This window comes from Hippoglossus stenolepis, chromosome 21 (assembly GCF_022539355.2).
Source record: "Hippoglossus stenolepis isolate QCI-W04-F060 chromosome 21, HSTE1.2, whole genome shotgun sequence".
NCBI lineage: Eukaryota > Metazoa > Chordata > Actinopteri > Pleuronectiformes > Pleuronectidae > Hippoglossus > Hippoglossus stenolepis.
Window position 1 is genome coordinate 8428657 of NC_061503.1, and position 12997 is coordinate 8441653.

The following is a 12997-nucleotide window of genomic DNA, read 5'->3' on the forward strand; positions in this document are numbered from 1 at the left end:
GGAGGAAAGAGTTCAGGAACAAAGACTGGCTGTGCTGCAACACACTGGATGGACCAGATGAAATTTAGCTTATGAATTGAAACACATGCATTATGCATAATGAGCAGAGGCCGAAGGGAAGGAGAGACAGAGAGGAGACATCTTGTCATCACTAAAGGGGAGCGATGGAAAGATGGACAAAGGAGATGTCCCAAGGGACTACGCACTCATTTCGCATGGCTGCCTATCCATCACCATGGAAACGGTGTGCATATGTGCATGTGTGTACATTTGTGTGTGTGTATACTGGTGACCAGCAGTGAGCTGGAGGGTATGTGGTATGAAGAGGGGGAATAATGTGTCGGCAGTACGCAGGAGGCCTCCCACTGCGTTAGCAAGAATACCTTCGAAAGTCACTGTGATCACATTCCACGTCATCATGTGTGTGTGTGTGTGTGTGTGTGTGTGTGTGTGTGTGTGTGTGTGTGTGTGTGTGTGTGTGTGTGTGTGTGTGTGTGTGTGTGTGTGTGTGTGTGTGTGTGTGTGTGTGTGTGTGTTTGTGGATGTACAGACAGCTGTGGACGGAGAGATCTTATCATTTAAAAGCAGGACTCTGGGTTAATGAGTGATTGGCTGGATGGTGTGATTGATGAAGGACGGAGTGATGAACACTTGATGAGATGAAAGAGTGAAGAGCCATCAGCATGCACTCGCCGACACACACACTCTGAGAGATCAGGCCCATGACTAAGGCCTCTGATGTGTATGTTTAGGCAACACACATGCATGCATATTTGAAATGGACGCACAAACGTATAGACCCCAAATACACATTAATGCAGAAACACACAGTCAGACTCACACACCTCCATGGAAGATGAAGGGGCGATTATAGATGAAACGTTTTCTTTGAGCCAACAGATACGTGACATGAATGCATGTAGAGGAGGCTGTAGTACCACACACACATGCGCACACACACACACACACACACACTCTCGCTGTGTTGTAAGCCACACTGCGGGGGTCATCATAATACCTGTAACTGTACGCCCGTCTGGACGTGATACGTACAGTAAATTAATATGAAACCTGAACAATGTGACGGCGTTTGAGGATTTATCTCCTCACATGCTTCTGTCATCACTAAAGTGTGATGTGATGCAACAGTCGTCATGTAAGCGGACGGCCAGGTTGCATTTCGTAACACTCATCAGATTTTCTCAAAGTTATTCCGTATCAAATGATATGTTTTATAGTGACAATAAGAGCCTTGAAATAATTCCTGCTTGAATAAATAGGAACATGGCACATCGACGGATTGAGCCCCAGTAGGGAGGTCCTGTCAGTACACCTCCTCGACCAATCACGAGTCAGTCTCAGCTGTCAATCATGACGTTTCATTCCATTTTTATAGCATCAAATAGCTACTAACAACCAAACCGGTAAAAATGATCACTTGAACAAACTTCAGTGTGATTAGAACTTGCTAGAATGACAGAAATTGTCTTTAGGAAAAATTTTCATGTCTCTAACCTCAAATGGAGGAGGCAGGGTGTATGACCTATACTGCAGGCAGCCACCAGGAGTCGATTGGCTTCACTTATGGAGAGAAGTCATGTCATCCATCTTTATATGCAGTCTACGGTTAGATTAGTTTTTTTAATTATAAAATGTTGCAATCAATACATGAATACATTCAGTGGGACATCATTGAAATAATCAATGCAATCTGTTATTAAAGCGGTGGTGAGATCTAAACAGGTATAATTTGCTTTATTCAACTCACATTAGTTAACGAAACAAAGATTAAGCTTAAGGAAACTGGAGTGTATTTATGAATATGTCAAATGTTCTCATAAACACTCTCATAAATGTTCTCAAAAAAACCTTTGAGAAGCCTATTTTTCAGAACATCTTTTTTCTATTTGTTGTTATCATTAATTTGAATCTCCCATACACAAATAAAAACCCAATATATACCCATACCCACCAGTCTACATTGAAATGTATACATAATGATGTGGTTTTACAGTGTTTTCAACAAGCATTGGTGGTTAATTCCTCTTTTTAAATGGTCCAACATCAACTCAGATGAGGGGAACAGCACAAACAAATACAGGATTTTAATTTTTTTTAAATAAAAGATTGTAACTACTAAGACACAAGACCTAATATTACTTCTTGACCTTTGTGTTCTGTGAAAAATGGAGAGCAGTTTGCTTTTATTCTTTTATTTTTACCTTTACAGTTACAGATTCTCAAGCAATTAGGAAAATGGACAACCTCTGAAATTATTACAAATTACAACAAGACACCCAGGTAATACTAGTCCCAGTTGAACAGGGCTGATGTCAAGACACGGTAACCATGGTGATAAATGGTGGAAAGTGAATTAACAATTTGGAGAATAATTGGTAAACACAGCGATTTCTCAGCTGGAGGCAGCCTCAGACTCATTTCACTTCTTGAAATCACGCACTGATGAAACTATGTGCCACACAAAGAGGAGATGATGGTATAGAACAAAGACAACTGCCAACGCACAGCGTCTGCTTTATGTTCTCTGTCTAAACTTCTCTGCCTGTTGTCCCTGAAGCTAAAAGCTGCTCTGCTCTGCTCGGTATGACTGACAATTCATCAACTGACAGTGATCCTGAGAGATTAAGACGCCACGCTCAGTGAGCAGGGCTGAACCAACACACCAGGAATATACAGTATAAAATCAATGGGAACATTAAGCCTCCTATATATCAAAGAGCAGAAATCAAGACAGGCACACGAGAAATATGGTTGTAGGTTGGTCTTTTGTTACCCGCATTGACTCAGCAAAGTGTGTGTGTGTGTGTGTGGGGTGCATGGGAAAGGAACCAAGAGGAAAAGGTGCAGGATAATGTCGGCATTGTGTGATTGTAAGAAAGCTGTTCAGAGAATTTGTGCCTGTTTATGTGAACGTGTGTGTTTATTTCTTCTTTCTGGAGGTGTTTGTGAAAAAAATTTAATATTTCACAAGAGTAAATATTTTTACAGTTTCTTCAATCTGTTTATATCTGTGTGTGTGTGTGTTGGTGGGGCGCAGAGCAAAGAGTCCCTGAGTGTGCAGTTACACACAATCTATGAACCCATTGGCTGTCCAATCAGCTCCTCCAACCACCTCTACTGAGGTCTCTCCTCCAGCTCCTCCACTCACCTCTGCTGAGGTCTCTCCTCTTCCACCAGCTCCTCCAACCACCTCTACTGGGGTCTCTCCTCCAGCTCCTCCAACCACATCTACTGAGGTCACTCCTCTTCCACCAGCTCCTCCAACCACCTCTACTGAGGTCTCTCTTCCAGCTCCTCCACTCACTTCTGCTGAGGTCTCTCCTCCAGCTCCTCCACTCACCTCTGCTGAGGTCTCTCCTCTTCCACCAGCTCCTCCAACCACCTCTGGGGTCTCCTCCTCCCAACCACATCTACTGAGGTCCTCCCCCAGCTCCTCAACCATCAACCACCTCTACTGGGGTCTCTCCTCCAGCTCCTCCAACCACCTCTACAACCTCTACTGAGGTCTCTCCTCTTCCACCAGCTCCTCCACACCTCTGCCCCTCCTCCAACCACCTCTACTGAGGTCACTCCTCTTCCACCAGCTCCTCCACTCACCTCTGCTGAGGTCTCTCCACCAGCTCCTCCACTCACCTCTGCTGAGGTCTCTCCACCAGCTCCTCCACTCACTTCTGCTGAGGTCTCTCCACCAGCTCCTCCACTCACCTCTGCTGAGGTCACTCATCTTTGTCCAGCTCCTCCACTCACCTCTGCTGTGGTCACTCCTCTTCCTCCAGTTCCTCAACTCACCTCTGTTGAGGCTGACCCAAATCAGCAGCTCAGTCCAGGATGATCTGTGGTGTTAACTCCACCACCTCCACTCCTCCTCATGAGCCTGCTGAGGGTCTTTGTCAGGCCCCCAGCATTGACTCTGCTCCACCAGCTCATGTGACCCCACCTCCTGTCACCACTGTGGAGCAGGCGGACATGGACCTCAGCCACGACAAAGCAAAACATAAAAGCTGCAAAAGGCTAAAAAGGCTAAAGGTGTAAATTGTCGCCTGTGCCGCTGTTGCAGGAAATACTCTCTGCTGCTCTTTTCATTTGAAGAAGAGTAAACACAAGTCATCACCACCTTGTACATATTGCTTATATTAATTTTGTTTGTTTTCTTTCTTTTTTCATATTTAAAATACCTTTTTGTTGTATTGCAGTCGGTCTCTTTCACTCATTTTCACTTGTTGTGAGCTGCCACAGGAAATGAACACATTGATTATTAAAATCAGATTTCAACACAATAATTTTTTCCATATTTAAAACATCCAAAAATAAAATTGAAATCATTGATTTCATGTCATATTTTTATCCAGGTCATACAATCCTAACTCAAGGTCCAATTACGATCTTCTCCCTGAGCTTTCTGAAATCGTCCTGTCCAAAAGGAACAAAACCAGAATGTAAAAAAGTAACAAGTCATCGACTAAATATTTTACTGGAATAAAACTATTTTTTCAGAACCAAAATTAACATTTTGACATTATGGATAATGGCTGGTTTTAAAATAATGAATGTTACATTACATGATTATGATTCATTAATGTTTTCTTCATTTTAAAAGTGGCGCCTGATAAAGGTGGAGCTAACCTCAACTACTTTATATATTGCTGCGTAGCTTCAGCTATAATTTTACATTGTAATTTAGTAGTTTATTTGTGTTTCTTATTAATCCAACTCTGCACCACTAACTATGAGTGACATTGATTAATAGAAGTATAAAGTTGCATGAAATACAAGTACTGAGGTAAAGTACGTGTACAGTAATTGAGTAAATGTTGTGTTCAGCCTCTGTCAGGGATATCATTGGGTCAAGTTTTATTTCTAGTGTGGTCCCATGCTACTAGAGTCTTCAATCACCCTCACCTCAGTCTGAACCTTTGGGAGTGAGCCGTGGCACCGAACATCCACACAGAAACGGCCCCTGCCAAACCGGGACTCGTACACGGTGCATATCGGTTCACCTGCTGTCGCTGGGGTAGAGTTGGCAAGCTTGGCAATCAAGTGTCTCTCTCTCTCTCAGAGACACACACATATACATTCCATCCTGCATCAAGATCACATCATAAATATCACACACACATTCCCACACAGCAGCTATCAGGTGTCTGTAGCTGGGGTTGCTGTGTCCACTAAGACTTTACAGCGTGTTTGACCTATTCTGACCGGCGGGGCAGGCGGCCTCGAGACGGCCAAGACTCCTCCACTATTCCAAATATCAAATACCAGCATTCGTGATAACCACCAGAACTGCTCTGCTCAGTGTACAGACTGAAACTACACACCGAGACTGTGTGAGACTGTGTGTGTGTGTGTGTGTGTGTGTGTGTGTGTGTGTGTGTGTGTGTGTGTGCAACATGGAGAGGAAATCATCATTTTCTGTAGTTTCGTTTCCAGCTGTAAACCACCCCTCCGCTCATCTTTATCTTTTTCTCCTCTTCACTGTTTAGCATCTCTCCTCCTCTTATTTCTTCTCCTTTTCATGTGGAAATGGACAAAAAAATAAATCCATGTATATAATAATATATGTAACATTTAAACTGTTAAGACTTTTATTTTGAAAACCATTAAAAAAATGTATATTCTTTAATTTTATTATTGAATGAATTATTTAATTATTCATGTGTTCATTTATTATATATTATGAGGTGTCCTTGGGTGTCTAGAAAGGTGCAGTGAAATAATTATAATAACAAAAACAACAACAACAACAATAATTATTATTATTATTATCATTCCCTCTTTCATTGATATGAAAAATAAACTTTAAAATGTTGCTTTTGAATAAAACTCTACAAAGCATCAATATTTGCTGAATAATAATAATTTTTCATGTAAACTAATGAAATAGAAGACACATGTCCGAGCCTTAGGAAATAGAAAAAACAGAAAAATAAAGGAAACACCAGAGTGAAATGTAAAAATAAATATACATTAAATTTAAATAATAAGTTGATTGTGTTATTTTTAAGAGCCTAAACTCTAATGTAGATTTTCCTATGATTGTAAGACAGTCATGAAAAAACTGTGCATTATGAAAACAGTCCTTTAGATGATATTAACTGTTGATGCAGAAAATATCACCATAACATCTGCCCATGGACTTGAATCTGTGGGAAAATACAACATCACATATCATTTTACTTGGAACAGTCAGTGCAATGGGGCAGAAAGCGAAACAAGTCGTAAAATTGGGGGGAAGGAAAAAGAACAGTTGAGGTTTGTTGGTGTTGTAACGCAGGAGAACATGGACATGACTTCCACTCTGCCAAGAATCCATGATTTATGTAAGCCTACCATCTGCTGCCACAGAATACGTTGCACAACTACCAATGTGTCAGACTGGATATACAGTCTCACACACACACACACACCGGTAGGAAGACGGATACCGATGACGAGCTTGCAGAGGCTCATATGAACGATGGATGAGGTGATGCAGTGAAATCCACTGATCTTCTTACTCCTACTCTGAGTGACCTGAATGTACCCCAGCACACACACACGCACACACACACACACACACACACAAACACAAACACGCGCGCATACAAACCCGTGCACAAACACACACAAGCGGCATCAAGCTGCAGCTGACAGCCATTCATTCACTGCATTGACATGCTCAGTCTATATCGAAACGGAGGGCTTTCTCTGGATGGAGCTGTTCCAACACACACACACACACACACACACACACACACACACACACACACACACACACACACACACACACACACACACACACACACACACACACACACACACACACAAGTTGGGGAAAATGTACAGACAAAAATCACACTCAAGCCGGCTAACACTCTAGTGACAAAGTTAGTTCCTCCCTTGTTTCAAGAAGACAAACACAAACACACTTTCTTTTTCACTCAACTAGTTTTTTTTACTGTGTCACTGCTCAGTTCTCTTTTTCAACATTTCTCTTACCTATCCATGCAATACAGTAGAAGACAGATGACACACACACACACACACTCATAAACAGAAACATGGACAGCGACTTGACGAGTGACGTGCTTTCAGATGTGGTTTCTCAGCTCTGATCCACCCGCCCCCACCAGGAAGAAAAAAATATTTTAAAAAAGAGTGCCCCACCTCTCTGTGACACCTTGACCCTGTACACACACACACTCACACACACAAATCAGCTCGCGGCATGTTTGCTCTTACGGCGTGAAAGCCCTCTCTCATTAACCCAGAGGGCACCCCCAGCCTCCCATTGTGCCCCTATCTCCCGCAGCATTCTGGGTAAAGTAGTTTAACAATGTCAGCCCGATAAGCCCAATGCAAACCTGCTGATAAGGAGTCAAAGACTGCACTTAATGTCTGTGTGTTTTGAAGGCGTTGGTTGATTGAGGAGGCCGATGAGGATGTAAAGCCCACCGGTGAGCAAAATGGCTGCATGCGTGTGTATGTGTGTGCGGCCAGACTAGACTGGCAGGCGTTGTGTTTCATATCTTTGTAATAGCAAGTTATACTGCAGAAACAGCTAAAAACAGAAGACAAAAGCAAAGCAAACACACACTCGCACATGCCGGACAAAGAGCCTGGACTTGACTGTGTGTGTTTCAAACTATGTGGCCAAGGACCATTAGCAAAGTTATTCAGAAATAAAAGGTGAGTCAACTTTTCCTGTATTGACAAGTAAAGCAGGGAGCGGGCCGAGAAGAAGAAAAGAGAAAGGAACGGTGAAGGAGGGGCAGACGTTAGAAAACATGGCTCGGAGTAAAATAAGGTTTACGGCAGAAGTTCAAGGCGACGCCGTGTCCGGGCCCTCTCCCTTTGTGCGCTGCCACGAGGCGGCCGGACTGTAATTTGAGGTCAGAGGTAAATCCTCCATCCAGACATTAATGTTGCAATAAGCTGCTTCACAAAGGCTCCGGTTACGCTGCGATAAAAAGGTGCGAATATACCACAGGAAGTCTCAAATAAAAAGCAGTAAATTTGCGCACTTTGTCCCAGAAACTCCACACCCTGCGGGGGATAATCTCAACTGTTCTTCCCAGCTCTCATGTTACACACACTACACACATATTACACACACACACACACACACACAGGCAAAGCAGCAAACTCATGGAAGTGCAGGAATGCATTCACACGGCATGGATTAATATCATCGTGGCCTAAATGTTTTATTTTGTGAGCAAGTTGCATTCACACACCCTCATGTATCCACACACTGAGGGTTTGTAATATTTGCAGGTTGAAAGCTGATACCCTGGCTTTGTTCTCTTAATGGTGCTGTTCCGTTTTTTATTATTCTGAATACCTGACCCACCTGTACAGCCCGGGGAGACTCTATCCCGCCCATCGTCTCTCGTGAAAACGCTGCTAGATACAGTTTCCCTTTCTCTCCCCATTCTTCCCTCCTTCTGTCGGACACAGCTTCAGTTTCAAATTGCTTCCTCCACTCGTGTTTGTCTTTTTTTCTGTTCCCCCTCCCTTCTCTGTCCTTCCGCACTTTCTCCCGTGGTCAATTTTCTCACAGTGGACAAATGATCGGCACTGATGAACACAAAGCGTCAATCAGGAGACTCACACCCAGCAGGGAAGAAAAAACACAAACACGTTTTTTTTATTTCGTAAGAATCTTTTTTTTTTTTTTAATGAAACACAAAAGGCAATAAAATTAAGATAAATAATTTTTTTTCTTTTTGTACATGAGGAAATAATTGTCATATTTCCAAAGAATGACTGAAATTACATAATATATTTAGTAGGCTATCGCAACCGTACAAAGCAGGTTCCAGTGGGTCTTAAAAAAAAGGTTGTTTCTGTCTAAAGGTTATGGGTAGAACTGAATCCAGTGTTTCTTAAAGAAAATACAGCTTTTTAAAAAATAATTCAATTAAAGACCCATTAAAGAAATCATTCAAAATCGAGTTTCACATTAGGTTCCTTTTTAAAGCTTTTGCTTTGCAGTGTAACAGCAACATCGTTGTTAAAAGTCAGTCAATGTCCTAAAATAGAAAAAGGCATTCATGTTCTTCCCCCCTATACATCCTATACACCGACAACACACAGTCATCACAGGCTTGCATAAACAGTAAGACAATGGTAAACAAGGAAAACAAGCAAACGTAAAAACACACACGCACAGACATTTTTTTGGCAAAGCAGGAATAAAAGTGACGAAGAAGCATAATTTGTGATTTGATCCTTATCTTGTTTTTTTTTTTTTTTTGTCTCTCACCATTGTCCCATTGATTGGCTCTGATTGTCCTTCACAGTCACGTGATGCCATTCTGGTTGCCATAGAGACCTCAAGTGCATCAGCTGGGCAGCACGCAGACAATGTTGCTGCAACGTTTCTCCGAGGGCTGTCATAGCAACGCTGGGTGAACATGAGCAGACACCGAGAGGAACTCCACTTCAAATACCTCGGTGATTGCAGGGGTCCCGGATTCAGATTTGATTGAACGTCATTTTTTATGTCTATTTTCATAAAATAATTTTCCTTCTAATGCGGTGAAGCGTAAACTCACAGGTGCTTTGGTATGTTTAGTTTTGATGCCAGATAAATATCTACATTTCATATAGGAAATACAGGATAAAATAGATAAAGAAGAACTAGATTCTTTCAGGATCTGTGAACAGCAGAAACTCAGTTTCTTTTCCAGTATTTGTGAAGAGAAAAAGCTCCCAACAGGAAATGCACATTCTTATCCCAACAAAGCAAAAATAATTAAAAAAGAAGGGATTTTGGACACATGTTTAAAAAGAGCCTTTTTCTGATTTCCTTATAAAAACATTTCCCAAACGCCCTTTGTACGTGTTCATCCCTAAAGCAGGGCTTACAACCACTAAGTCTTCACATCAGTTGTACAAGTCCGAGCCTCCGATCCTGTTCAGTGCATCGAGAGAGAAACTTAACCCGACCTCCTCCCTCTGCCAGACCCTCCCAAACCCACCCACACACACCCTAAAAAAATCTAAATAAAATAATCTTCTCTGCAAAAGAAAACAAAAAAGAACAAATATATATGTATACTATTTACAACATGTTATTTTATACAATAATGCTGTACAAAGCACGCACACTCACGCACACCAACACGCACCCACAGTTCAAATAAACAATCCAACTACCTGTACATGTGTCTTCGCACCTGAATCGGAGGATACGAGAGAGAGGTATTGACGTGTATGGCTTGACAGGAGAAAACAAAAACAATAAACGTCGGGTGTTTCCGTCGGAAGGACTGAAAACTGCACGTTACGTACTGGATAGATTAATATTCTGAGTATTAGAGACATTGTGTCATGACGTCATATTTGCTTGATGAGCACAGGCGTACACGTGCATGATCACACACACACACACACACACACACGCACGCGCACACACACACATACAATACAAACACACGCACGCTAAAGCACTATTTACTTAGAGCTCATTAAATGCCAAACAGGGTCAACACAGCCACTCTGCAAACACACACACAAACATTTACACACAAGTCCGAACAACAGTGCTTTTTGGTCCTGTTGGGCATCTCCCACATTGTGTTATCGTTGTCATTAGCATACTACCAGTATAAGACCATTACAACCATCCAAACCAGTGTGGTTTACAGTAAGTCTCCCCTTACCATACAGTCTCTCCTGCTCTCTGAGTCTGTCTTTGTCTCAGAAATCGAAATCTGCCACCCTCCCTCCAAGCTACTGTGCTCCAAAGTGCTCACGTCCGTGGTTCCGGTTCTCTCGTTGCAGTAATCTTGACGCTGTGGCGAGATACTTTTGTTATTTCAAAGAGGGACGGCTGACTCCACTGCAAAAAGGAGCCTCAGTCCAAGTCTGATAAAAAGGTTAAATCTGACATGGATCCGAATTTCCGAAGAACAAACCGGACTCTTTTTAAGTGCCACCACTGCCGGACTTTAACCGGTGGGCTAGCTCCTTAGCTTACTAGGGACAGATGAATAAGCAGAGCTGAAACTCTTGTCTTGGTTTCCCTCTGTCCCTTCCTGGAGGCAGTCGACTCCAGAGCCCGTGTCTAATATTTAGATTTCCCTCCATGGCCTCTGGTTCTAGGAAACAATGGCGATGCCGTCTGCGCTGATTAGCTGGCCAGTGGTTGGTTCGTAGGTTCCGGCCTGGTAGAACTGGTCATGAGCCGTGTTCCCCGGCTTGCGTTCATGCATCAGGTGATCATACTCGGCCTTGCTGACCACCTGGCAGCGATGGGAGATGGTCTGCACGTCATTCTCGTCCTCGTGGCTTGACTGATACAAGGCATTCTGTTGTAGAGACGAGAAGAATGGTTGAAAAATCAACAAAATAATATACTAAACAATCCAAATGTTGCATTGACAATTGCACAGAGAAAAGTGATAAGCAGAGAGATTATGATGTTTTTGTTCAGCACATCTTTGTTGCCGTTTCCCCTCCCACACAAACCTCTTAGTTTTCTCATGATGAAGTTTAAGTTTCTGCTTGAGGTGATATTTTATGTTTGCTCAGCCCTGCTGGATGTTACTACTGTAGCCACCCGGCTCTTTTTACATCTAATCCAAACACACCAGTATTGACATTACCAGAAATGTAAAATGCATGACTTCCTGTACACCAGAGATCCGCCCTGGGAATTACCCATCCTACACTGAGTATGTAGATCTGCAAATGGGAGCAGTTTCAAAAACTAAGAGGAAGTACCAGATCAGATGGGAACACGGAAAAAAAACAAAGCCCAGGTAACATATTCATATTTTTTAGAAATTCTTCTTGCCCTTCCTGGTATTTACCTTGCCATCGCGGTGTCGCTTCCCCAGACGAGTCTCCTCCGGGTGGTAGAACCACTTGACCCTGACCACCATGCTGGAGCTCCACGACTCCCACAGGCTCTCCACCCGGCCCACGTAAGGCAGCTGTGGCCGGCCAGGTGACAGGAACACGGCACAGTCCCCGACACGCACCGTCTCCTTGCCCCTCACAATGGCCTTGTAGAAAAGTTTGCGGGCTTTACCCTTCAGACCTCTCCTCTGTCGGGGGGGAAAGAGAATCAAAACAAGAGTCTCAGTCAACGTATTCAGTGTGGAAGGCTTATTTCAACACCTGCCTCATTTCAGAAATTAATTTGGGTTTTTGTTTGTTTTACTAAACCCAGTCTACCAAAAAATAACCCTAACCCTAACTCTATTGCTTCAAACCAATAAATGTGTTCGGTTAACTTTATGCTGTTCTGGATAGGGGTGCCAAACTGATTATATTCAATGTTACTCCAGGAGTCTCTTTACTGCCACACTAATAATTCACTTCCAGCCTGATAAGGTAATACCACAGAAACTCACCTACAAGTCATGATCACAGTGACCATAACCAGAGAAACACGCCTACCACTCTGCTCCATCTTTTTGTTCATTGGGGGCATGTTTCTTTTCAGCCGCAAGTCTCAGACAATAGATGCCGTCGTGTTTACAAAGCAAACAGCATGGCGAATTGGAAACTTAGTGTGGCAGAGTTTTTTATTTCGTTATCTCAGGATCATGCCTTAATAATCAGGGTGACAAATTCAGAGATTAACTACACCAGGTAAGCCTGATAGTGTTGCCAGTGTGTGCCGAGTATGAGGTTGAATAAGCTGTTCCCAAGCGAGACCGTATACTCGGTCTTTGTATTTACTGTACGCAATCGAGGTGTGACACGGCAGAAACTGCAACAACAATCGGTAACCTATTTAAGTCATGAGCTTCAGTAGGTTACTGATACCCAAGACAACCATTGTGCAACCAAGATAATGAAGTGCGATCATGAGAAAAACACTGTCTGATGAGGTCAGGATTTCAATGTCACAGGATTTAGTAACAATGACACTTCAATAACAAAAAGAAGTAAGATTCTGGAAGAACTAAAATTTTAGTGATTATTCCCCAATAGTTATCTCATCAACATCTTGGATATAGAAAAAAAAACATAGTAA

The 12997-nt window shown here is 42.6% G+C and overlaps 1 protein-coding gene across 1 annotated transcript in view; it reads right to left on the reverse strand.

Annotated features, from left to right (window-relative positions):
* Positions 1-6848: 6848 nt before the first annotated feature.
* bahcc1b (BAH domain and coiled-coil containing 1b) overlaps positions 6849-12997 on the reverse strand; it is a 68705-nt gene continuing 62556 nt past the window's right edge. The window contains exons 28-29 of the mRNA XM_047338261.1: positions 11823-12059; positions 6849-11318 (exon numbers count right to left, since the gene is read on the reverse strand). Of these exons, the coding sequence (XP_047194217.1) occupies positions 11109-11318; positions 11823-12059 (447 nt within the window). The 3' untranslated portion in view covers positions 6849-11108. The remainder of the gene's footprint in view (positions 11319-11822; positions 12060-12997) is intronic.